Source organism: Camponotus vicinus, unplaced genomic scaffold, assembly GCF_025532165.1.
Source record: "Camponotus vicinus isolate PSW18456_S1 unplaced genomic scaffold, iyCamVici1.0 SCAF_2, whole genome shotgun sequence".
NCBI classification, from domain to species: Eukaryota; Metazoa; Arthropoda; class Insecta; order Hymenoptera; family Formicidae; genus Camponotus; species Camponotus vicinus.
This window is the reverse complement of record NW_028141956.1, coordinates 21954564-21981365: the sequence shown is the minus strand read 5'-3', so window position 1 is coordinate 21981365 and position 26802 is coordinate 21954564. Positions and strand designations below refer to the sequence as shown.

At 27.4% G+C, this 26802-nt stretch overlaps 4 protein-coding genes, 3 long non-coding RNA genes and 1 other non-coding gene across 14 annotated transcripts in view; 3 read left to right on the top strand and 5 right to left on the bottom strand.

Annotated features, from left to right (window-relative positions):
- The window catches only part of Brf (Brf RNA polymerase III subunit), a 73433-nt gene extending 69215 nt beyond the window's left edge, over positions 1-4218 (bottom strand). For both annotated transcript variants that reach the window (XM_083092348.1, XM_083092349.1), the window contains exons 1-5: positions 4061-4218; positions 3147-3357; positions 2990-3071; positions 2764-2900; positions 2407-2523 (exon numbers count right to left, since the gene is read on the bottom strand). In XM_083092348.1, the coding sequence (XP_082948474.1) occupies positions 2407-2523; positions 2764-2900; positions 2990-3071; positions 3147-3357 (547 nt within the window). In that variant the 5' untranslated portion in view covers positions 4061-4218. The remainder of the gene's footprint in view (positions 1-2406; positions 2524-2763; positions 2901-2989; positions 3072-3146; positions 3358-4060) is intronic.
- A 3942-nt stretch (positions 4219-8160) lies between these two features.
- Positions 8161-13279, bottom strand: LOC145966167 (uncharacterized). The gene is made up of 3 exons (XM_083090050.1): positions 13136-13279; positions 12669-12828; positions 8161-9421 (listed from the first exon to the last, which is right to left on the bottom strand). The coding sequence occupies exons 1-3, from the start codon at positions 13277-13279 to the stop codon at positions 9297-9299; spliced, it is 429 nt and encodes a 142-aa protein (XP_082946176.1). The 3' UTR covers positions 8161-9296.
- On the top strand, positions 9739-11736 carry LOC145966168 (uncharacterized). Its single transcript, XR_014436979.1, has 4 exons — positions 9739-9893; positions 10088-10260; positions 10438-10592; positions 11012-11736. It is a non-coding gene; the product is annotated as an uncharacterized LOC145966168 (long non-coding RNA).
- On the bottom strand, positions 13136-20130 carry LOC145966166 (uncharacterized). Of its 4 annotated transcripts, none has more exons than XM_083090046.1 (9): positions 19122-20128; positions 18701-18874; positions 16437-17880; positions 15354-15539; positions 15095-15274; positions 14266-14526; positions 14106-14180; positions 13549-13703; positions 13136-13332 (listed from the first exon to the last, which is right to left on the bottom strand). In XM_083090046.1, the coding sequence occupies exons 3-9, from the start codon at positions 17731-17733 to the stop codon at positions 13291-13293; spliced, it is 2196 nt and encodes a 731-aa protein (XP_082946172.1). In that variant the 5' UTR covers positions 17734-17880; positions 18701-18874; positions 19122-20128; the 3' UTR covers positions 13136-13290. The 4 variants fall into 4 exon arrangements, with proteins under 4 accessions (XP_082946172.1, XP_082946175.1, XP_082946173.1 ...); XM_083090049.1 differs by having other exon boundaries at positions 16437-17060; positions 19122-20125; XM_083090047.1 differs by lacking the exons at positions 14106-14180; positions 14266-14526 and having other exon boundaries at positions 19122-20130.
- Positions 15310-17279, top strand: LOC145966169 (uncharacterized). 2 transcript variants are annotated; one of them, XR_014436981.1, is made up of 5 exons: positions 15312-15986; positions 16144-16388; positions 16621-16685; positions 16771-16871; positions 16945-17279. It is a non-coding gene; the product is annotated as an uncharacterized LOC145966169 (long non-coding RNA). The 2 variants fall into 2 exon arrangements; XR_014436980.1 differs by having other exon boundaries at positions 15310-15986; positions 16144-16685; positions 16945-17278.
- A 1980-nt stretch (positions 20131-22110) lies between the features above and the next one.
- Positions 22111-23642, bottom strand: LOC145966791 (uncharacterized). Of its 2 annotated transcripts, XR_014437166.1 has the most exons (3): positions 23536-23642; positions 22824-23188; positions 22111-22739 (listed from the first exon to the last, which is right to left on the bottom strand). It is a non-coding gene; the product is annotated as an uncharacterized LOC145966791 (long non-coding RNA). The 2 variants fall into 2 exon arrangements; XR_014437165.1 differs by lacking the exon at positions 23536-23642 and having other exon boundaries at positions 22824-23529.
- Positions 23643-24943: 1301 nt separating this feature from the next.
- Mrps16 (mitochondrial ribosomal protein S16) lies at positions 24944-26174 on the top strand. Its single transcript, XM_083091357.1, has 2 exons — positions 24944-25416; positions 25816-26174. Exons 1-2 carry the CDS (start codon positions 25294-25296, stop codon positions 26098-26100), a joined length of 408 nt encoding a protein of 135 aa, XP_082947483.1. The 5' UTR covers positions 24944-25293; the 3' UTR covers positions 26101-26174.
- A 363-nt stretch (positions 26175-26537) lies between these two features.
- Positions 26538-26631, bottom strand: Trnai-uau (transfer RNA isoleucine (anticodon UAU)). Its single transcript has 2 exons — positions 26594-26631; positions 26538-26573 (listed from the first exon to the last, which is right to left on the bottom strand). It is a non-coding gene; the product is annotated as a tRNA-Ile (tRNA).
- Positions 26632-26802: the final 171 nt, after the last annotated feature.

Sequence of the window (26802 nt, the reverse complement as noted above, 5' to 3'; positions counted from 1 at the left end):
TCAAACGTTAATCCTGAAAAGTTATGAGGGTGGAACTTTTAAAATGGGACACCCTGTATGTTAAAAAAGATAGGAAAGAAGACGAGTTTTTTAAATAGAATAGGAAATTGTATATCGGCATATACTAGATGTATTGTATATAAGGCAATCATAGCACCTCATTTCGAATATTGTGCAACGTTGTTAATGGATATGGGAGAAACACAACTGGATAAATTGCAAGTAGCGCAAAATCGGTCAATGAGGGTTATATTACAGTGTGATAGGTATACCAAAGTGGAACATATGCTGCAAGCGTTGCAGTTCATGTCCATAAGACAGAGGCTATATTATAATGTATGTTTATTTATTTTTAAGATTGTAAAGAATTTGCTGACAGAGCAGCTACGAAATAGACTAGAAATAGTAGGAAATGTAAGTGAAAGACAAACGCGACAAGCCGGAGATATTGCAATACAATTTCGCAGAACAAGAAGTGCGCAAAAGAGTATGTTTTATGAAGGAGTGAAATTATATAATGATTTACCAGCCGAAATGAAACATTGTGATAGGATCGAACCATTTAAGCGAATGTTAAAGGAATATATATTATTTAATGTTATTTAATGTAATTTAAAATTGTATACTACAAATAGCTGAGAAAGCTAATAAAGGTCAATCAATCAATCAATCAATCAATCAATCAATCAATCAATCTCTCTCTCTCCCCTCTATGTTTTTTTTGTTTTTTTTTTTTTTTAAGTGTTTTGGAAAGCTCTCGAGATAAGCTATGGGAATATGCAATAAAAAATATGGGGTTCCATTTAAAACATTCAAGGTGATCTTGTCATGACCTTGACGACGCCACTCAAGATCAAAGTGATAAGATCAGTAAATAGATCTTTTTAAACCCTACAACATTTATCTGAAGCAATTTTCTATAAAATTTATATTTTTCGAGATATTTCAGGGTTCCGACCTTTTTTCCTTATCTTGTATATGTATATACAGATAGATATATATGTATAAGATGATTTTTATATAGTGATCGTAGTAAATATTTGCAAAAATTAAGTATATATAAAAAAATTATATATTTTTTATTGTTAAATATATACAGTACCCTCCATAAGTTTGGAAACACTCTATAAAGGTATACAATATAAAGAAAATAACTTTAATTTCTTTGATATTTGCCGGATGTTATATCCTTCTTCTTGTAAAATAATAATCTTGACTCGCAATTCATATGGAATCTGGCACGTCGGAGCCATTTTTAATGATTGTAGTAATTTTTGTTACTTTTACAGAAACTAAAATCAAACTGCACTTAAATGAGTTCTTATTACTCTGATGTATGTTTCTAATGCGCGTAAACATTACAGGCATTTCACTACAGCATCTGATATGCTGTAGTAGCACTAATTGGCAGAACAAATCAACGCGCGAAATTTAACTCCGAGCAGTTCGGTGCCGCGTAATAATTATTCGACATATTTTCGGTATAAACAGGCGTCATATCATTATTTAAACGTCTTGCAATATATTCATATGAAAAATCTGCACAGATTGCTGCCATGCGATTGTTTATCTGTAAAATGCAATGTGTTTCCAAACTTATGGAGGGTAGTGTACATTGTTTTATTGTTTCAAAAAAGATATTAAAAGAAATTTAATAGTAAATTTCTGTGGTCAAAATATGAAAAAAATTATAAATAAGTATCTGTAAATACTTCATGTCAGAAATATAAAGTATTGAAAAAAAAATTAAAATATATATTTTCCAAATATCTTTTTAAAATAAATATCTCTTTACAATTACTTTGAAAAGTGCATTAAGTAATTATTTAATTTTAGAAAAAAATTGACTTCTTAATAGTTTATTTTTTTGGGATAAATCTAAAAATTTTGCTTCTATTTATCTAACTATATGTAAAAATGGCAACAGTAATATCAAAATTACTCCACATGACCTACAAATGTACTATGTATTCTTAAGATTTTTAATTTTAATGTATGATTATAATTTTATTTGTAAAAAGTATTTTTTTAGCCACACCTTTCAAGGATTGCATTTCAGAAATGGAGTATTTTCAGACACATGTTTATACGAATATTTTTTATTTTGACTTGGAAAAGTCTCTTCCCGTAAATTTTTTAAATATCTGTTTGAAACATTTTGTATGTGTGTATGTTACTACATCACATTAATAGTAATGTTCTAACAGTGATGTAAGGATAGCCATATTTGGAGTAAAATATATTGGATTAATATATCATAGATTTTTATATACTGACCACTAACATGGCTAATGTCTATATTGTTTGCATTTTAGCAGAATACATCAATATCAATTATTAATTGTTGTATATATAATTATCAATTAAGTTATAATACATATATATAGTTATATGCAAGTTGCTTACCTGCAAAAACTAAATTGACATCAAGTGCTTGTATAAATCGTAGATATGTCCGTCCAAGTTCATAAACACAAATGTGAAGAATATCACTGATGTCGATAAGCATAATAGAATGAAGAACTATATAAACTGTTAAGAATTTTTCTATTTTTTTATACTTTCCTTTCTTATACTCTTTTATATACATTTGTACTCTACATATGACTTAACAAATAAATTCAATTATATATTAATAAAAATCAACTAATGTATATTAAAAAAAATTTGTACAAATATAGCAAATTTGTAAAAAAAAAGAGAAATAAGAAAATTACTAGATTCTAGATAAATTTTTTGCATTATTGTAAATATAAAGGATACGAGGATTATCTCCATGTCGACAAGTAATATATACACAAGCAGCCTGATTATGTACCTGTTTTCTCCCACGTGTCATATTACGTTTTAAAGCCGATTCATAAATTCTTACAGACATGCTGATGTCATTCTCGTCTAAGCTGAAATAAAAATTTCAAATTCTGAAAATTTTACAAATAGATCTCATTTAATTATATGCATATATCATAAAGAGACAAAAATTTTTTACCCTAATTGCATGCCAAGATGTATTATACCTTTCCTTGCATTTTCTAAGGTCTGTTTACTAGATTCCTTTTCATTGAAATAGCCTGCAAATTAAAGGATTTTAAGACAATTTATAACTTTCAAAAGAAGGAAAAAAGAATATTATTTAAATGACTTACGTGCACCAAAATTTGTAGCACCACCTGTACTATCATTAGGGACAAAGTATTTAGGCATTACTTTACCAGAGGACGATTCCTCAAAAGTTGGTTGACTAACAATAACTGAATCCTCCAATACAAAACCACATTCCATACAAATAGCATCTCCACGTGCAGGGTCGGTCTCAATATTTGTAGACCCACAATTACGACACTTGTTTCCAGACATCTGTTACAATAATACAAATATATAATAAACTTTTATTATTAAATTATTATATATAATTATTGTTTACTTTATTACAAAAGATTATAGTGAAAAATATTAATATAAAAGATCATATATTATATCTTTATATGTTAATTTATTAATTATTTATTATTATATAAACATGACATGATATGAAACATATATATATATATATATATATATATATATATATATATATATATCCTGTTGTATATTCTAATGTAAGTTAGGCCCTACGCACAATAGGAAAAATATTAAATATTAAATTTATAGAACGAGAGAAAGAGAAAGGAACTCTTCTCTTCTCTTTATCTCTTTCTATAAATTTAATATTTAATATTTAATATTTTTCCTATTGTGCGCAGGGCCTTAATGGAACAATTAATAAAAATTAATAAGTTTATATATATATATATATAAACTTATTAATTTAACAATTAATTAAACAATTAATAAAAATTAATAAGTTTATATATATATATATATATATAAACTTATTAATTTTTATTAATTGTTCCATTAACTTACATTAGAATATACTACAGGATTAAATTACATAATTACAATACACAATATATAAAATTAACAAAATAAATTTTTGTAAATAATTTTTGTGCTGTAAAACAATATTAAATATGAATTAAATAAACAAATGTGTACTAGATTACTACATTTTACATACCTTGATAATTGTTTATTTATTTACTGAAATACAAACATCAACCTTCGCAAAGTTAATATCAGAAAGAAGAATGAGAGATGTATCACGTTTTTAGATAATTTCTGAAAGCGAGACGCCCTCTGTGGACATTAAAAACGTGGACATGAACTACGAAGTCAATATCAGAGAGAAGCCTGAGAGCGGCTATGCCACCGATGTAGGCTGCGGTCAAAGGTCCATATTCTGAATTCTCTTTTATCGATAAAAGTGCCTCTAAAGTAGCTTACAGCCAATCAGAAGGCTTATAAGCCACTTTTAAAGGCACTTTTATCACTAAAAGAGGATTCAGAATATGAACCAAAGGGACGCTGAAGATCCTTTGAAGCGTTTGATTGACCAATCAGAATAAGGGTCAGTTTCACCCACGGTCGTGTATACAGGTCTTGCAACTCAGGCTCTTTTTAGGTACAGTGAGTGACTCGCAATTTGAAGGAGTTTTTAGTGTTTGATTTTGCCACCATATGTCGCAGCGATCGGGTGGGAATCTCAATGAGGCAACGTGCTCATCAACAAAACTTACTGTTGCCAGTACAGTTTGGGCCTGAGCAGAATGGCTGCCTTAAGATTTTAAGACTATGTTTTATGCCTTAGGTCTTTGTCTTAGGTAACGCACAATACTGTGTGTTATGTCTCGAGTCTTATGTATACGCGAACGTTTATTTCTTACAAACGTTCGCGTATACATAAGACTCGGGACATAACACACAGTATTGTGCGTTACTTAAGACAAAGACCTAAGGCATAAAACATAGTCTTAAAATTATAAGGCAGCCATTCTGCTCAGGCCCTTTGTTAAAAAAAAGAAACAGTCAAAATTAACAAACTATTAAAATCATATATTTTACGATATTGCGTTATTATTTTTTTCCTATATCTTTTTCTATAACACTTAAGAGTATCTATCACACCCTGGTGCTTCGCACGAGCGCAAGAGATATCGTTGCATATTACAAACGCACTTTTCCCTGAAATTATCAATGTTTTGTAAAAAAAAATAATATTTAGCCATTTTTTGCCATAATTATGCAGTATTTACGGAAATGTTGACACGAACGTTGTCTTGTATTTTTTAATTATGCATAATCGGCGCCTTTGAGGTGCTACTGGTGTGTGATACATAATTTTAAGAACAAATGCTCTTGACAAATAGTACATTTTCATATCATCTAGTGGAATGCCTAATTAATGTGCGGAACTTATAGGTTCATATTCTGAATCCTCTTTTATCGATAAAAGTGCCTCTAAAAATGGCTTATAGCCAATCAGAAGGCTTATAAGCCACTTTTAGAGGCACTTTTATCAATAAAAGAGGTTTCAGAATATGGACCTTAATCCCCCGTAAGCAAAATGTTAGCAGTATGTCGGCAGACTGGTAACAGATTTAATCAAAGTATATCAGCAGACTGACATCAACTGCGTCCTCATTCAGCTTATATTCTGCTGACAGAGCCTGCTCACAGAATCTGACAGCAGATTGGTAGCAGAAATCCAGCAGGATCTGTAAACATGACTTGACGCTCGATTGGCGGCAAAAACCGAGCAGAATCTGTAAACATAATCTGACAACAGATTCTCGGCAGAAATCGAGCAGGATCTGCGCACGCAATCTGATGGCAAATTGACAGCAGAAACTGAACAAGATTTGGGCTTATTTATATTAATGTTGTATAAATGCAATAAAATTGATTATTACAGGTGCTAAATAAGAGTATTATCGGTGAGTTATCGGTTAATTACAATTTTTTCTGATATGACATAATGTATAATAATATATGTTATATTGTAATTATTCTCACATAACGAAGGACTAGTTCAATTTAATTAAATTAATAATAAAGTAAAAGTAATTTAATTTATAAAACGAGATATAATTTATTTAGAATTAATTCTTGCTTTATGCTTCAAATAGGCAGTAAATGAATAATTTACCATTTATCCTATTGATTCTAATCAGTTTAATATTCTGAATCTCATCTGCTTGTATCAGATGTCAGAAATTAACCCGACAAAAACAGTACGTGAAATCCACGTTATTACCACGTAGACTAATATCGTTGAATCCACGTATATATTCGAGTGGATAATCCGCTCAAAAACGGTACTAGAATCTACGTGGAATCTATGTGAAAATTTCATGAACTTTCGAGACATATTACTTTTTTCATTTTTGATAAGTGAATATCTTGGACATTTATAAAAGTATATAAATACACTCAGCCATAAGAATAATTTTATTTTTATTTATATTTTATTTTTAATATACGCAATATATAAATAGGCTCCCACACAGCAATCTATATCTCAGACGTAAATCAGATATCATTTCGTCAATAAATTTTTGTTGTATTTGAGATATCTTGATATCTGATATATCTTGAATATCTTCAGAATATCTGATATCTTCAGAATATCTGATATCTTAATTATCAAAATATTCTAATAATATTTTTACGAAAATATAATCTTTTCTATCTGATTTGTTGCAAGATCAGATATCATATCTCAGATGAAAAAATCATACATTTTTGCAGTCTGGAAGATATCTTATAGATATCCCAGTCATATCTGAGTAGCATTATTTAAATCAGATATTCTGATATTTAGATATCTCTTAGATCTCTCTATGATATATTTTGCTGTGTGGGCTATCTCCCATTTATCCGTTTAATTTCAAATAATCTGTTCCATATTCTGAATCCCAACAAGCGATCCAGATTATTAAACAAATTATTTTAAATTAAATCAGTTTATTAAATTAAACTGACTAAAGGACCGTCTACAATGAAAATAATATCGGTGGAGTGGACGGTGGAGTAAAGACTAGGAGTAATGCGAAATGGAAAAGAACCATTCGCTTACGCCTTACTCCACCGTCCACTCCACCAATATTACTTCCATCGTAGACGGTCCTTAAAAGAAAAAATAAACTTCGGACCGTGTTAGTATCAGTTCTTTATATACACTTTATGACGAAAAGTTGAATACGAGTTAGCTAATTTGATGCAGCGCCGCATAGCGGCAAAGCGAGGAAGCATATTCTATATACATATGTACTATTACATATTTAGAAACATACAGATATAATCATTTTTTTAGCAAACTTTTTTATCTTTCTGAAAGATTTCAGAAATATTGCAAATACAATATTATATAAAATATAAATATTATAATATTATAATATAATTATAAAAAACATGATGCAGGTATATTTCTGAAATATTTCAGATACAAAATTACAATTGAAAAATTTTAATAAAATATCTTTTAACATTACAATATACCGAGTCGAATGAGTTGAATGATTAATCATAATTTCAATAGAAATATCCACATGAAATCTACATTGATAGTTCGAGAATAAAGTACCTCGATGTAATAATGAAAAAAGAAAGTTGTATCCACGTAGATAATTCGTGGATAAATCTGCATCCACGTAAGCCACGTAAAATACGTGGACTCGACGAGGATGTGACGTAACTGTTTTTGTCGGAAAGTGATAGAAATAGTTACTATATTTTTGATCTTTTATTAATAATCGCGACTTTATATATATTTTTGACAGAGATTTCCCAGATAGCAAGTTGATAATAGAAAGAATTCTTAATGTTCTCTCATGCAAGATTTGGACATCCAAAAATTTCTTTAGAAAGACAACATAATGAGTTCAGAAAGAGCTCTTATGCGTCGTATTGAGAGAGAAAAAAGATTTTTTCTGATAGTCATCAAAAAGATTACTTTTTTTTAGATATCTTGTAATAGAAATCACAAAGATATCTTAAACTAGATATCTGTAGGAGTTCATGTTTATGAAGTTAATAAGACTTATATTCTAAAACATTCAAAACACTAAGAAAACACAAAGTCTTTGGTGATATATTTAGCAAGCTCTCCAAGAGAGGTTTTTGATAATAAAGGACGATATTTTTCTTCATTATATTCATCCTTTACATTGTCATTCACATCTTTTCCTTTGGAGAGCTTATTGCTAAATATTTCATCAGAGGCTTCGTGTTTCTTTAGTGTTCAGAGTAAATTGAAGCTTTAAAGAGAGAGAGAATGAATGATTTCCAAGACATATATTTTATAATATAATATATTTATAATGTAAAATACATTTTTTGACTTTTAATAAATTAAACTTATTGAACTTTGGACGGTTTGATTACACAAGCCACAAAAATAGACAGTCTTGAGACATATATTTGAACAAACGAAGTAGTTTCCTACTTAATTTTGTGCGCTGAATCCGGCCTCGGAATTTGCCCATCACGTCAGATTTCGAAGATAAATGAAGTTAAAGATGTAAAAAATGACGTTTTTTACATCTTTAACTTTAATCAATTTCATATATTTATTTTAGAGGCACAAAATTTTTTTAAATATTTTTGATAATGCCATTGCATGATACTAGTCTTCCCCTTCAAAATCTTTTTTAATCATCTTCTTACAATATTTTGTTTTCGATATACACAACTTTAAAGATATTAAAATTACAAATGAATACATGTGCAAAATATATATCAGTTCTTTAACTTTCTATAACTTAACTTTCTTTAACTTTCATTCAAATAAGATCATTTAGCTGTTTTTCAGCATTTTAATTTGTACTGTACTGTATATACTATGTATATATTAGTTAAGTTATAGAAAATTTAAAAATTTATACATGTATCTATTTATTCTTTTAACATTTTTGAAGTGTATCTTGGGAACAAAATATCGTACGAAGATGATTAGAAAAGGATTTTGAAGGGGAAGACTAGTACTATAATATATAATGGCATTATTGAAAATATTTTAAAAAGTTTAGTCTCTAAAATAAATACATGAAGTTGATAAAGTCATTTTTTACATCTTTAACTTTATTTGTCTTAAAAACCTGATGTGATGGGCAAATTCCGAGGTCAGATTCGGATTCAGTGCACAAAATTACGTATGAAACTACTTCATTTCACCCAAACATCAAAACCATGCAGACCTGTTATATTTAGAATATTAATCGGAACTTAACATTTTTAATACATATTATTTATAGACTAATATAATATTAATATAAAATAAAAAAATTGTGAAAAATTTTTTAATAGAAATAAAATGAATTATTATGAAAAAAGAAAACAAATCATTATAAAATAAACAATAAACTATGAAGATAAAATATTATGAATAAAAAAAACAAATTTTATGCCAAAAGTTTTCAATTATGTTCAGCGTGTTTTTTTTCAACGTAACGCACTCTATCACTTGCATGTTGTAACCATTTTTGAATGGTTTCTTGTACATCAAAGATTGTACAATTACGCTCAGAATTAATTATAGTCTCTGAAATCAAAAGTTATATAATTAGGAAATAAAGTTTACTGCAACAAAAATACTCATATTACGCCCACACAGCACATGATATCGTACGAATATTCTATATTCATTCTGTGAATGTACGTACTGTACGTAATATACTGAGAACATCTCTATAATATCTTGTGTAGTATATTATTTTTCGTATATTCACAGGATATTATCAGAACATCTTGTGTAGTATATTATTTTTCGTATATTCTCGTATATTCTCAGAATGTACTTTTAATATCTCTTATAGTATATTATTTTTCGTATATTCTCATAATATACTATTGAATTACGCGCATTTTTACTTATGACCGGATATGTATGCCATTTTGGATACGTAATTTCCGCTATTGCCGTCATTTGTCTTTTCCTTCTTCTTCTTCACTGACCACGTGCAAGTGCTATGTGCAATCTGGTGCAATTATATTACGATTGTGATTAATCGCAGGTAATCCTTTTTATTTTCAAATAAATTAAATGTAAAAAGGGTATTTTATAAAAGCTATTCAATGATTTATTAATACTTCATAATTATAAACACACAAATTAACCTCATTAATGCAAATTATAACCTCACAATCGAATATTATAATGTATCAAAAATATGTATTTTTATGTGAAATTCTTATTATTATGTTACAGCATTTGCACAAAAAAGGACGTCATTATCAATTGTCGTATATTATATCAATTATCATTTTGTGATCTCTGCAGAATCTTTCTAAAGAAAAAGTATCTCCGCATACACACATATATATATATATAGATGGGATATGTAAAAAATAAAAGTAAAACTCTGGATTCGCAAAAATCAAGTGAGTTTTATAACATATTTTAATTATATAGTGTGCGATTAAGTAAGAGCTAAGTTATTACTGCAATTAATTTTTAAAATGATTTTAAAAGTTAATTGCAGTAACAACATAGAGCTTATTAAATATATGTTAGATATTAAATGTATTCTTATGTGAAATTATTATTATATGTTACAGCGTTTGCACAAAAAGAACATTATTATCAACTTCGTGATCTAATACTTTCTGGGAAATAAGAAAAATTATATACATATATATACGTGGGATATTTACAATATATATTTAAAACAAGGAAATATAAACTGCGGACTCAACAAATCACAACAAATCAAGTAAGATTTAATGATATTTTTTAGTGTAAGTAAACTAGCTGTTATTGCAATTACTTGTAAAACGATTTAAAATTACTAAAGTCTTATTTAAATTCACTACTACACTAAATTATTTTATATTTTACAAAAATGTTTACGTATCAAATATATAATTATGTATATATAATTTAACTGGAAAGTACTAATTAATGCTAATGTTAGAGGCAAAATGAATTTAAAAATAACTAAAATTTATTTATTAAATTACTTAGAAATGTTCCAATTGTTTTATATGTTTATAGTTTTAAACGCTCATCTGTATACATATATTGTAGAAATGAGGTCGAAATTTTTTTTTCAATATTTAACTTGAAATTTTAAAAAAATTAAAGAAATTTTATTTATCAATAATTCATAAACAATTTTAAAAACTTTTCCAGGTGCAGTAAGAAAATTGCACAGCAATGCTACAGACGAACAGATTTCAGCTCCAATAAAAATATGGTTGGCTCATGCCAAAGAGCGTATGCAGAGACAAACATTGAATAGTGAAAAGGACTAAAATAGTACTTCGTTGAATTTTTCTTCAGTCTTTTCTTGAATCTTTATAATTTATAATTTGTTTTGAGTTATTGTTGACAACGTTTATAATTACGGTGATTATCCGTCCTTTATTTTAAGTAGCTATTCTTTAGATTTATTCATTTTTCAAAACTCACACACACAATTTTGTCCTAAGTTTTCTTTTGTTTTATCAGTACTAAAATTTTTTTAGTGAATGTTATAATGTATGTAAACTCTTTTATATTCATTAAGAAGAATTCTATGAAAATCTCGCCGGTGGGTGCTGGGACTGTCAATTTTTAAATGACAGAGTCCGCACCGACGAGATTTTTAGAGTTTAAATATATATATAATATAGCTAAACATATAAACTATAAAAATGTCATGTTTATGTAAATGTTTAATAGTATGTGTTAAAGTGTTTCATATATATAAAGTATATTATAAATATATAAAAGAATAAAATTTTATAATAAATAATAATAAGTAAAATGTTTATATAAAAAAATATAAAAGTGCAATTATATGTTCAAATAATATATGTGCAATTATAACATATATTTAAGAAATTTGAATAAAAAGATTTTATATGTGAACAAAATGTTAATATTTTACACCAATAATCCATTTATAGTATAAATATAAATGGATTATATATATATGTACCGTAAACACTCGAAATCTGTTTTTCCGTATACTTAGTAGTCAAAATTTGTATATTTTTACTAGTAAGTATATGAAAAAACGGATATGGGGTGTTTACGGTAACATATATCATTTATATTTATATATAAAATATAGAAAATATAAGTTAATCTATAGAATGTCTTGAGTATATTATTAGTACATTATTAGTACATATATGTATATACCAATGTCATACTCAAGACATTCTATAGATATACTTATTATATACTAAAAGATATTTTCAGTATGTACTGAGAAGCAGGAAAAATCGGACATAGTAGCATTCTTAGTACATACTCAGTATATCGCAGTATGTATTTCGAATGTTCCTGGAACATACGCAATATACTTTTGTGATATTCTCAGAACATTCTCGGAATTTACATGTGCTGTGTGGGTACTTTATGATTGGCAATTTTTATGAGACTCATGAGGACATTTGTTATTGTAATTCATGGATGAAGGATGTTACATTTAAATATTGTTGAATATAGACTTGTAATAATTTTAATTTAAAAATAAAGACTTTTGAACAAGTATCAATGAACAAATTACAATAAAAACAAAATTTAAAAATAAATTTTTTGATGTAAAACTTTAATGATAATGTTTAAAAATAGTAATTACTGTTACCATTTTCATATTAGTAAAACAACTATGGTTATTATTTTTTACAACATAAGTTATTACATCACTAATTTTTTATTACTAATGTATACTAATTTTATTTTTATTATTACTTTTATTACTAAAATAAAATAATAATAAAAATAATAATAATAATAGTGATTCAAAGGAATATAAAAAAGATGTGATGAGATGTGACTGAAGATAAAAATCATGTACCTATTATTATGTCCACGAACTTCATATCTTTTACTTTGATAGTTTTTTTCTGTCCTGTCCATGATAATTTACATGACAATTCATCATTTAATATTAATGTCAAGGCTTGTCGAACATGTTTTTTAACATCTTTACCGCCAATATTTTTAATTATTTTTTTCTAAAAAATAATACAATATGTTAGTATTATAATATAATCAAAAACAGTTAAAATTACAGACCTTAAATTTAATCGATATCGTTAGTTAAATTGTAATAAAAAAGCTTGTACGCTTATTTATAAGATTAAAATGAAAAATAACAAATTATATATTTCTTATGTGGGTAGATAAATAGATAATTAGATAGATAAGACAAATAATCAATGTAATTAGAAATTATTCATGATTATGAGCATTATTGTTATATTGGAAAATTAAAATCAAGTTTTTAAAAAATTTAGAAAGTGTAATACATAAAATACTTACATATTGTGTACGAGCTATTGCATCTTCCCTTAATAATTTATTAAAATTTTCTAATTCTTGAACTGTAACAATCGGAAACTGTGGTAATAGATTATTTTCATTATTTCGCTGGGATTCATTATCATAAAAATCTACTAAATGCATATCAATTGTATTTATCTTATGCAAAATAACTTGTAGATTATGACGACATGCTTCTGCAAAAAGAAACGTAATGTTAGTCAGTTGACATTATTATATTTTAATTGAATTTATACAACTCAATTAAATTTAAACCATTTTTCCTTCTCTCAAAAAGTTACCAAAAAATTGAGTAAAAAATGTATTTAGCTCTATAAATGTATTTATTTAAAAAATGTATTTAAAAATGTATTTATTCAGTATAGCAAGCTTATTTACTGTACTGTACTTACTACAACAGTATGATGTTGATGCGTAGAGGACTCCTTTGTATCATCATTAATTAAAGCATTAGTACATATTTGCTCATTGTCAGAAAAATTAGAATCTTGAAAATGAGTTTCTTCCTGTTCTTTTTGTGCAGATGTTGCAATTCCTATTGGTATATCTATTTAAACCAAAACAATAAGATTCATTAACTTAAGATAAATAATATAATTTCGCTTATACATACATATAATATCACATTTATAATTTAGAATTCGATTAAATCTTTTATAAAATAATGGTTTAATGAAAAGTTCAGTTTATTGTTAATAAAATAAAAATTAAATTTAAATAAAAAGAACTAATGTTTGAATGTTTTCAAATCAACTTCAAACAGCGTAGTAAATAAAAAATTTCTGTACTCAACTATTTTTACAATTTTTTAATTAGATCTTAATCAACATTCTTGAAATAATATTGAAATAATGCTTTTATAAAGCATATTTAAAATAAATTAAAAATTAATATTTGTAATTAAAACTTTTTTATGCAGTACATGCTGTGAATGCACAACAAAACTTACTTGTATTAATTACACTGAGAATTTTAGGCTTATTATGTAAAATTGACAGATCTTGATTATGTGAGCGATGTGAATCTAAAGAAAAAAATTGGATATTCTGAACAAATGTTACATAATAATAGAGTAAATTTATGTTCTATGTTTTTTTTTCGAAACTTACCAACATTTTTCAATTGTAAATTTTCTTTCATGTTTACATGTTCTTGAAATTTCAAATTTTTGTCAATATGTTCATGAACAGGTTTAACAGTTGTTTTTATTTCTTTTATTGGTTTGAAAGAATAATCTGCCAAATAATCTCCATAATCCAAGGGTAATGATTCATCATTTTCAAATGATTCATTAGAAAAATCATTATTGTTGTTATCATTATTTTGCTTATCTTTTTGAGCATTTTCATAGCTGCAAGACTTTGTTAAATCTATTAAAATAATTAGAACAAAAATGTTAAAGACATCAATAAAAGCTTCACAATTTAGGGAATACACAAAGAAATGATCAATTTTGATATAAAAAATTAATACTAAAAGATTAAGATAAATTAATACAACAAGACAATTATTTTGTATTTTCTGTATAATATTAATATTAATGTAGCGTCTCAATCAAAAATCGTACAAGAAACTAAATCAAAACGAAACTATTATCTTAAAAACTTATTAAATTTATATGTAAATTGAAACTTTTTTTATAAATATTAAGAATTAATATTAAGAATTCTTTTTAATTAGGGAATTATCTTTTAATTTATATACATTTTTAAGTATAATGAAGTTATATTAAATATAAAGAATTATTTGTACCTTTTTTTTTGTTCCTGTTGAAGTTTCTATTTTTTTGTTATTAACATGCGATTTATAGGTTTTTGGTGGATCCGCTATTACAGGCGCAGCATTCGTCTTAATACTATTTTTGACTGTTATATAAACATTATAAACTTTAATTTTATTAGTATTGTGTTGTTGGAGAAAATATAAACTAATACTTACGTATCGATTCGTCATCATTATCTTTCTCGTCAGTAGATGAATGTAAATATGCCGGTTTTTTAATAATACGTTTCTTTGGAAGTTTCTGAGAGTTACTAATAATGTCTACCAGTGCCTCTTCATCGTTAGTAGAAATATCTATCACTGAAATTTCTACAGCTCTGGCTTCATTATAAGTACCTTGAATAAAATAATTTTAATAATAATCACAGTAAAAAATGTTTAAGATAACCAGTTACTTATCATTAATTGAATTTACCAAACGGTCCTAATAGTCTGTTGTACTTTATTGTGTTCCAATTTTCTTTTGGTTCTGATGCTTTTTTACATTCAATGGTGACATTATTATTTTTCGGTGGCCATCTTAATTTCTTGATCTTTATATTTAACCAACATGCTGGTACAGTAGCACACCAGTCGTTTGAAAAAGCAACGAAATACATATCTGAATGTAAAATAATGTTTAATTAGATTATATATAATATTATATACAAATACTACTTTTATTACAATTTTCAATAAGAAAAAATGTGATTACTTGTAAACTGACGTCATTTACTTGTATGAAGCATAGGGAAAAAATAGTTAGTATCTCCAAAAAATAATCTAACAGCTTTGTTAGTAATTTCAGTGGCTTTAAATTCTTTTAATTTTGACCATTTATTACCACAACAGATTTTTAGGTCTAATGAATTACAGGGATAATTAGATAAAAACTGTGGATCTTTCAAAGTAATTCCGAGGATTACAGGATGATTATTTTTTTTACCGATATAACAAACACTACAAATGGATCCATCGCTTAAGTAACAACAGCAATCTGAGTTTCGTTTACATGATAATGTAAAATTTTTAAATTTTATTTCATCATGGGACGCAGAAACACCCATAGGTAGCTGTTTTTTATTTGAATTTAATAGTAACGGAAATAAATCATTTGAATTAATTTCTACTTTTGTGACATTAAAATTTGCCATTTCATCTAATCGTTTACGTAATTGTGACAATGGTTTATCACTTTTTCGTAATAAATGTTTAATATTCTTTAGATAATTTTCAAAAGGAAAACAACTGAATGTGTCTAATGGTCCAAACTTCATTGCATCACTTGGAAGATGAATGGCATTATGAATATTATAGGATACATTATACGGTCCATAAAGTATTTTAAAAACTTGAACAAAATGTAGCAATAAGTTATACGCATATTCATTGTTATATTTATAATCAATTGGATCGCATAAGATACGTATTGCACAATGCAAAGAATTATAATGTTTCATATTTGCTTCTGGTAAATATCGTTGTAAAACAATCGGACCTACATATAATAAAAACGTACGATGTTCAGTAGCTTTCCACCTGCAAAACTCATCCAAACTTCTCACTTTTCTTGCAAATTCTAGTGGAATCCATTTTGCTACAGATATCAAATCTTCTGATAATTTATTTTTAACTGCAGTTGAAAACTTTACAGTCTTACAACCATTAATACAAAGTGCTAATATCTTTTTTGCTATTCCTAGACATACGAGGTGCATATAGTCCAATGGGAAATGAGACACCATTGATAAAGATATAAGTTCAAAAGGTGTTTTGTCTTGACGTTTATGATATTCAGCATTGGTTCGATTTTTAAAGCTTTCATCTGTTCTTAATTGTGCATCTTCTTTCAGAAAAGCCATTTTATTATTACCATAATCACCTTCTACTTCGCATTTGGTACATGCAAAAAACCCATTATGCCCAACAATGCCAGTAACAAAAGCTCTCGCAGGTGCATCACATAATACAGCTCTAATAGATATCATGTATTTTTTTTGTTGATACATAAAACTATTCTGTTTTAGATGTAAATATTCGGCACAAAATTCATTAAGTATTTCTTCGGGTTGTGAAGGTTTACAGTAGCCATGAAATATTCCAATTACAAATGGTTGTAGACAATTTGAATGAGCAATCTGTCCTAAAAGCGTCCATAATACGCTTTGACAACTTTTTGTGATTGGTAGACCATCCACATGAAGATTTAATTGTAAATTTTGTTCAATATCAGTATTAGATAGAAGTTGAAGCTGTTGTTTTAATGCATGCTCAAGACCATAGTGCAAATATTCTCCTGAATGTGTTTTTGTTAATTCAGTTATTCTTGGTGTACGTAAAAGTGTACGTGCATCTAATGGAAATCCATTTACACCTGCTTCTTTGAATAAATGTAATAAGGCATTGACTGAATTATGTGGCAAATTATATGTGATTGCCCATATGGAAATTTTTTCACGTAAAATATTCATTGCATGCCACATTTTGTTACATTTTTCACAATCATCATAAACGTTATTATTGATAAATTTTCTATAATTATTTGTTGAATTATATTGTTTTAAAACATTTTGTAATGATTCATTTTTTATAGACTCACTCTTTTCATCATGTAAAATTTCTTCATAATCTTCATTTATATCTACAACTTGATGTAAAACTTCTTTCCGATTCATAATTGTAGATAAATTTACATCATTTTTTAATCGAGTTGATATTTTCAAATCTCCGCAATCTTTATTCAAAATTAAAAAATTTTTGAGACGGCGATTTTGTTGACTTCGCGAAAGGTCCCGCAATTTTTTCAATTTGGGCATTTTTACGTCTAAATATTTTATTTTTATAATTAACCTAATAAATGAGACTTATTAATTTAATTAATCTAATATAGTCAGTTTTTTAACCATCGGATAATTTTATCCTCCGGTTAAACTATATCTTTGTTTCTTTTTAAGAACGTCTATCTGAAAACAGACAAAGATATAATTTATCTGGAAGTTATCCAACGTTGAAGAAACTGACCATAAGTCCTATTAATCAAAATTAGAATCAATTTCTAATGTTCTTAAAACAACATTCTGAAAAACATAATTAATATTTTTAAAAAATGGTAACAAAAAAATTTAATAAAATTATTTAGTTCCTCTTTATATTTTTGTTATTAAAAACTTTTGTTAAATAAATTCAATCTTTAACGAGTACATGTTTTTTTAACTGTAAACCCAATTGTCATACTTTTATATTTAATTTTTAAAAAAGGTTTTGGAATTGATATGGTTTTGATTCTTTTAAATATAATGTTAAATAAAGTTTCTCCTTTTAAAATTTTATAAAATGAATGTTATTTAGGATTTTTAGTTAGAATTAGCGACGTACACAAATTACTATAAATTTTAACGTTCCAATAAGAATATTCAACTTTTTGTATATATTTTTTTTATATGTAAGAATATTTAATTATTACTTTATCCTTTATTATTAAAAAATTATTAAAAAAATTATAATGGAACGAAAAAATGAAGAGAATGATTATTCCCAATAAACAAAACATAACAGTATATAATATTATTTCTCATTTAACAATGTAACATGCAATAATAAAAATGCCTTGTACGTAACAGTTACATTGTTATAAGTAGGAAATTATATAATATTGATGTTATATATGTTACTGTTACTTTTTGTGTTGCTTATTTTTACATTACAGCAATTCTACTTAAAAAATTTATTGCAAAGTAATATTAAAATTAATCTGCAGAAAAAATTAAATTATCAAATTCTCACCTGTATATGTGTATTATCAGAAGATGTGGTGACGTTAGTCTCGAAAGTTTTAATTAGATCAATAGATTTTCTTCAAGTTTATATTATAATAAAAGAGATATATGTTCCCTATACAGTTGAAGATTCCCAGTGAAACAGTCTCTTCTTGAGAAAATATCCATTCCTATATATGTCCTACATATGTGCATAAATACATTACATATATATTATTATAGGTATTTTGTTTCATTTGTCGATACTATAAATATAATTATATAATAAAAATATATTAAAAATTATAAATTTGGTTAGGTTATAGATTATTTTGGATTTGATTATGTTTAACATTTATATTCATTACTTTAATTACATCGTGCATTTTTTGTACTTATCTTTGATAGCATTTATTGTTTAATTAATATTTATATCATAAATCTCTTACCTATAAATCATAAATCAATCACACATGACAACACGATGCATTCTTCTATAGCTGCACAAAGAATAAAGTACACCGCGGAGTCAGTGTTGATATGCGGGGCCGGTTTCAGAACAAAGATAGAATGATATTTCAAAGCATTCAGAGCGTCTTCCCGACCGCAGCCACTGTCTGGAGCACATGTATATTTTATAATGCGCAAGCGCGCGAACAAATCTAAAAGACATCAGATACAAGAACACGTTCTGTTGTCTTAATTAAGAAATCTATTTGACCAGCTGAAAAAAGATTTCTTATTGATCTCGTAAAATTAATTTCTTAAACAAGATATCTTAAAGAAATCTTATAATAGACTTCTTAAAATTGAAATCCATTAGATATCATATTGAGAGCTCGGAGAGCAATCTCTGATAAGATTTCTAATTGAGGTCTTTTTGACATTCGTGCTATCTGGGTTGATTGCGAGAAAGTATGTCACATAGCGGTAAATGAAGGAACTATCGAATCATGCAAACCCTGTTCTGCTTCTGCCGTCAATCTGCTATCAGATATTGTGTGCGCAAATCCTGCTCGGTTTCTACAGGCAATCTGACATCAAATTTCACCGCACAGATCCTGTTCCATTTCTGCCATCAATCTGCCGTCAGTTACATCAGCAGGCTCTACTCGGGTTCTGCTGACAATTTGATATCAAATTTCATTGCGCAGATCCTGCTCGATATTTGTTACCAATCTGCTGTCAAAATTGCGCCGCACAGATCCTGTTCAGTTTCTGCCATCAATGTGCCGTCAATTATATCAACAAGTTCTGCTCGGTTTCTGTTGATAATCTGTTGTCCAGTTATGTGAACAGATTTTGTTATATTTCTGTTGACATTCTGCCGACATCACATGATATATCAGAACCTGCATCAATTCTGTAATCTTTCTGTCGACAAAAATTTGTAACAGATTACCTGACAAGATCTGCTTTAGCAGACTTGGCTATTGGGGTCGTTATGTAAAAATACTCGAAACGATCAATTGGCTCATTTTTTTAAATACATCCATTAAAAGCAAACTTTCCTTTTGTAGTAATAAATACTTTATACCATAAATTTAATACAGTACATCTCAATGTCTGCATTGTAAAATTGAAACTTTTAGAAATTATCTTTATCGATATGAAGATTATTGACAAGATTAATGACAAGTTTTTACAATAAAATAATTGTAATGTCTTACTCATTTTTACAGCAATATTTAAACAATAGAGTATAAAATAATGTCCATTCGCTTTATCTTCACTATAATATATTTCTTTAGGAATTACTTTTGAAAACAACCCAGCAAATACCAAGTAACAGTATATAACTATTAGTTATAATTTCCTACTCAACAATAATAACTGTTACAGTAACATATACATATACATATACAATAATAACAATTACTAACTGTTACATGTTATATAACTGTTATGTGTTAGATAACAATTATATTGTTGAGTAGGAAATTATAACTAACAATTATATAACTGTTATACTTGGTGTTTGCTGGGAACAGTACAGCATTTAATCACGAAAATGAAAATATTTTTTATGGAAATCGCACTTCTGGATATTCTAGTGAGGTAAGTAATGAATAACCCGTTTTTTGCTTAAATATTATAAAATAAAATGAGGTATATAATTTACTTTATTTTTATATATAAAATATGAGGTATATAATTTACAATTTTAGCGTTGTGCAAATAATTAGAAAAAAAAATCGCAGATGGAATCGAACCGCGACCTGGGTTCAAAAGAATATGTCCGTAAACCATGCCTTATGCCACTCAGCTAAATATTTGTTTTAATAAATTGTGCAAGGATTTCATTCATGTTTATCGCCCCCATTTGAGTATAAAATATGCTTAATGTTTAATGATTTATTAGTCATTGGTGTATTTTTAATTCCATTGCATTTTTATCATTAGTCTACTTAATTTTACAGTTCTTATAACTCTATTAATACAGTTATATAATAAACTGAGATTACATTACAGTGCGCTGTAACAGAGAAAAATCATTTTCTATCTCTCTCACACCCGTGGGTGGACACCCGATCACAGCGACTCTTAGGGCTCCTGCACACAGGACGCGGCAACGCTTGCCGCGCGGCGGAAGTCGACGCGATAGCCAATCAGCAGATACATAACATCCACCGTGCGTCAAGGTTAAACTAAATCCAACTTTTGTATTGGCTTACCGCGTCGGCTTCCGCCGCGCGGCAAGTGTTGCCGCGTCCTGTGTGCAGGAGCCCTTACGGTTAAGCGATGAACTGAAAACGGCTTCAAGATGTGAGTCACCCCCCACCACTAGAGTTGCAAGACCTATACACGACCGTGGTCTGGACATAAGATAGGCTGCGTTCAGCAGGAAAAACTGCTTTGCAACTGTTGTAAAATTCGTGAATCTGATTGATGTATGCTCTTAGATTCAGTCAAAATTAAGAGCATACACCAATCAGGCTCACGAATTTTACAACAGTTGCAAAGCAGCTTTTTCTGCTGAACGCAGCCATAGCAAGCTCTGATTGGTCCGCCATTTTTCTTCAATTCGCGCCAGTTTTATGAAATTTCTATTGCTATCAAATATAATAAATTATTAAATATTTAAAAAAATACATGGAAATTTTAATTTTTCTTATTTAATTTGTTTTAATATTATTAACTTTGCAGTTTGTTTAGAATAATCTCTTACATATAAAAAGGTATAGAAAAAAATTTGATTGAGTTTATAAATATAAATAAAAAATAACAATCTGAATAACAGAATAAAAAAAATGTTTTTAACCATTACGAGAGAGAGAGAGAGAGAGAGAGAGAGAGAGAGAGAGAGAGAGAGAGAGAGAGAGTGAATGAGTGAGTGAGTTGAAAATATAAACTTTGATAGTAATTAAATTGAAGTAATCAATTAATAGTTAAAAAAATAATAAGAAATAGGAAATAAGTAACATATATATATACATATACATCATAAAAAATATTTATTGTATATATTAATTATTTATATTATACATGTAAAAAGTAATACATTATTTTATTTTAAACTATGATGCATCATCATCGATTTGCTATCGTAATATTTACGATTAATTAATACAGTTTTTTTGTTTTTAAATTTTAGTCTTAAGCTAGCAAATTTTTTAAATAATTTTTGACGCAAATTATGACACTCAAATTTTAAGTTTTCTAGCCTTCGTCGTAATGTACGCAGAGATGGCAGTGGCATTCCTTGTTGGAGAAGCTCTTCATAACCGGTGGTCCCACAAGTAATTTGTAATTTTAAGGCACGTTGAATGGTCTCATTTGATCAATTTCTGATACTACGATTTTTGGTAAATAGAGCCTGAATTTGATCATCAATTAGCATCTTCTTTAAAATTTGCCTACTTATTATTATTAATCATATTTTTTAATTTTTGAATCGTATATTTCAAAATCTTATTTTGTTTACGTAAATAAATTAAATTAAATTAAATTTTATTATTAATTTCACAAGACTTTTTATTTTCAATTTCTCTCTCTTCATAAATTTCATTTTCACAAACTGTATTTGTTGTAGATGCATTAAGTGTGACAGATTCATTTGTAGTTATCTAAAATAAATTAAAGTACACATAAAGAAACATTTAAATATATATGTCATTTTTTATTATTAGATTTTATTATCTCACACTTACTCTTTGTTCATCTTGATCTTGATTTTGAACATCATGAATAATATGCTCTCTCTCTCTACTAGATTTTCTGTAGGTTCCTGTAAGTTCTCTGTATATATAGGTTCTTTAAATTTTACTTTTTCTTTTATAAAAAAACCGAAAATGGTTGGTACAGCGTGTGGTTTCAATTTTCTTTTATTATCAATTCTGTTCTGCTCCCACATTTCAGAAGCAAAATGCACCTATAAAAAGAAGTTTATAAAATAATATTATCATGGTCATTATATTTTGAGCACATAACATATTGATATATGCCATCTCCTCTCTTGCGCATTTTGATGTAAGCCTTCCGATATTCTGTGACATAACTCAGCCGATCTTACTATCTGTAGAAATAGATTTTATATCAGAAATATATATTTATATAGCAAAAATTATATATTAAATATTACTACAGTCCAGAAAATTATAATATACTTAGCATAAAACTGATTTTTTATACAAGCTATAAAAAAAATTCTTCTATATTTTTTATTTTTATTTTTTCACAAGAAATTATTTTGTCAATTATAATTAATTGGATTACATATATTACCATCTTTTTATATAAATTTTATTATTATATAGTTTATTATTTGAAAGCGAATATAAAATAACAATTAAATACATAATCACAAATTGTGATCATTTTCTGAATGATGACTACATTATAAAACAATTATAAAAGATTTACGTATTTATTGGTAGAAAAACATATTTCAATTATCTACGCTTATCCACGATCCATGATATATTATGCGATTATGCGGAATTAATAATAAATTAGTCATGGATTAAAAGTTACAAAAAAGATAAATTTGCTCGTTTTGCTTACACTTAAAGTCAGTACACATGAGAAAATTTTAGTATTTACCATAAGCAAATCGACCAATCACAGGACGGCGTCCATTTTATATAGCTTCCGGCTAACTTCACAATATAAAAAAATTTAATTAAAATTAAACGAATGACTCACAAACCTTTTTAATTATACTTCAAAACTCTTCATACGAAATACAAACGATTCATAAGGAGAATTTTTAATATTTAGTTATGTTGGCTAACTACATACTGTAAAAATGATTAATTTTTTATAATTATTCTAATTACTCACAAACGTTTTTAATCACACTTCAAACATCTTCATACGAAATACAAACGATTCCATAAGGAGATTTTTGGTTGGCTGAAAAATTTCCGGCTAACTTAATACGAATCATATTTCTCTCTCTCAGGATTTTGAAGAAAAATGTCGGACAATCTAACCTAACCTATTTATGTCCAGACTCTGATTAGAGGGTCTCTAGTGTTGCTTAGGGCCTCTGCACAAGATGTTCCGTAACGCATTAGGCCCTGCGCACAATAGGAAAAATATTAAATATTAAATATTAAATTTATAGAAAGAGAAAAAGAGAAGAGAAGAGTTCCTTTCTCTTTCTCTCGTTCTATAAATTTAATATTTAATATTTAATATTTTTCCTATTGTGCGTAGGGCCTTACGTTACGTTAAGTATTGATCGTAAACTTAACTCCGTACGTAAACTTAAACTTCAGTCAACGCACAGAAAAAAATCGTAACGTAAAGACAGTAGAATTGATTAGAAATATCATTATATAAGGTATAATCAATATATAAGGTAAGTAGATGACATTTTGTATAAAACAAGGGACTTATAAATATTTCTTATACGTGGGCAATTTGATAAGTCAGTGACTTTTACCAGAGATAGCACTCAAATCACAGTTTAATTTTATTTCTGATATTTGCCATCTTTTTAAAGTATACACACAAAGTTTCAAGTAGATCTGTCAAATAGAAATTTTTTGACAGCGTTATAAAGCGGTTAAGTTTGTGTTCTTTTGCTAAAATGGAAAAAATGGAAAAAAGTCAGTGAACCACTTGTGAACCATTTCATGCGGCGGAGCAGAGTCCCCATAATATTTTTTTAACTTTTCTTCAGTTTCCTTAATGGTTTTCCACGCAAAAAGTAATGTTTTCTTATTAGCACACGGAATTCACTTTTTTCCATTTTAGCAAAAGAACACAAATTTAACCGCTTTATAATGCTGTCAAAAAATTTCTATTTGACATTTTTGACAGATCTACTTGAAACTTTGTGTGTATACTTTAAAAAGATGGCAAATATCAGAAATAAAATTAAACTGCGATTTGAGTGCTATCTCTGGTAAAAGTCACTGACTTATCAAACTGCCCACGTATACGACGGAGTTAAGTTTACGATCAATACTTAACATAACGTAATGCGTTACGGAACACCTTCTGCGGAGGCCCTAGTCTGTGATTGTTACGCTATTGGATGTGCCTATTGTGGTTAAGATCTATGTTTCAAGTGACTTAACTCAATTTTTCTTGCGTGCTATAAATATAATCGTGAAAAGTAATTATATATAATTGTGAATACAGTAATTACACAATTTAATATTAATAAATATGCCTCGACTGCCTTTGCATCCTTCATCTGGAACAAGTATTATTACGCCATTCGCCAAGGCAATACGGTTCGTTCGTTATGGCTGCACTAATAGACCGTTTTATCATATTATTATAATTGACGTAAGTTAGCCTGATTATTTTTCAAGAAAATTGAAATTACATATGTCTTTTTTTAATTACATTTCTTTTATAATTTTGATAAATATTTAGTTTGATCTGTTCTATTTAAATATTAATAAAAGTGCACTTAATCGATGTATTTTTGCATAAAAATAAAGGCTTGAGAAGTAAAAATCATCGCTCGATAATATAAAAAGAGTCATTAAGCGTTAAAGACATCGATTAAGCATATTTTTATTTAAATGGAATGCAACAAAATAGACATTTAGCATAATTTTTATATTTCTAAAAAAGCTAATTTAACTCATGCTTTTAAAATAGAAAATGAAAATAAATAAGAATATAGTAAAAAATGAAATGCTTGCAGTGTCAAGAAATTAATTTTTTTTAATATCATAGGTTAAAAAGCATCATAAAAAGCCACCAATAGAGCAAGTTGGTACTTACGATCCTATTCCAAATATATACAATGAGAAACTAGTATCATTCAATTTTGAAAGAATACAATACTGGTTGACTAAAGGAGCACAAGTATCTAAACCTGTTGCAGATTTATTAGGACTTGCTGGATTCTTACCTATTCATCCAAGAACATATATGAGAGCATGGAGAAATCGCAAAATTATAAAGGAAAGTGTTGCTAAAGAAAATATATTTCAAGAGCAAGCTGCATCAAAGAATTAAGATATATTTCTTTTGCAGTGGACTTTCATTATTTTGTACACATTTTGATTTATTAATAAAATTTTTGTCAAGTACTTGTATGAATAATGTATATAATGTTGCAATATTAACTTTTCGTTATTGTGTTTTCAATATAAAATAGAATACTCTAATTTATTGGAGTAAACTTTTCTAGTTACGAATGTGTTAAATAGTATAATATATGGTTTTATTATTTGAAAAAAAATTAAATACTTATACTTTATATAAAAAATTGTTTATATATATATATATATATATATATATATATATATATATATATTTATTTATTTATTTATCAAGGACTGTTATATGGATGTATATTATTATTAATCGTAACCAACAATAATGTTGTATAAATCAAAGTAATTTCATATAAATAAATCTGTTATATATAAACTAAAATATAAAAAAAAATTTTCCCCAGGTGAGGCTCGAACTCACAACCCCGGCATTGCTCACAGAATTACTGTCTTATAAGTACCGTGCGCTAACCGATTGCGCCACTGGGGACTTGAATCATTGTTTCTTTTATGTAGTAGATCCATTAGTGTAATATATATATACGCATATATTTACACATTCATATATGCATGTGTATATAAATAAGTTAATACAATGAGATAAATATATATCATTTTAATTCGAACAATCAAATATTTCTAAGAATATTCATTTAAGCAC

Excerpts from the sequence above, each read along its gene's own strand:
- LOC145966167 (XM_083090050.1), bottom strand. The coding sequence starts at position 13,279 with ATGCATTTAGTAGATTTTTATGATAATGAATCCCAGCGAAATAATGAA. Across the intron at positions 12,829-13,135 it reads CAATAGCTCGTACACAATAT|AAAAAAATAATTAAAAATAT; the intron begins GTAAGTATTTTA and ends ATTATTTTTTAG. Across the intron at positions 9,422-12,668 it reads GTTCGTGGACATAATAATAG|AGACTATAATTAATTCTGAG; the intron begins GTACATGATTTT and ends TTTTGATTTCAG.
- LOC145966166 (XM_083090046.1), bottom strand. The coding sequence starts at position 17,733 with ATGCCCAAATTGAAAAAATTGCGGGACCTTTCGCGAAGTCAACAAAAT. Across the intron at positions 15,540-16,436 it reads GTGGAAAGCTACTGAACATC|ATATGTATTTCGTTGCTTTT; the intron begins GTACGTTTTTAT and ends TTTTACATTCAG. Across the intron at positions 14,527-15,094 it reads TAATGATGACGAATCGATAC|ATTTAACAAAGTCTTGCAGC; the intron begins GTAAGTATTAGT and ends TTATTTTAATAG.
- Mrps16 (XM_083091357.1), top strand. The coding sequence starts at position 25,294 with ATGCCTCGACTGCCTTTGCATCCTTCATCTGGAACAAGTATTATTACG. Across the intron at positions 25,417-25,815 it reads ATCATATTATTATAATTGAC|GTTAAAAAGCATCATAAAAA; the intron begins GTAAGTTAGCCT and ends TTAATATCATAG.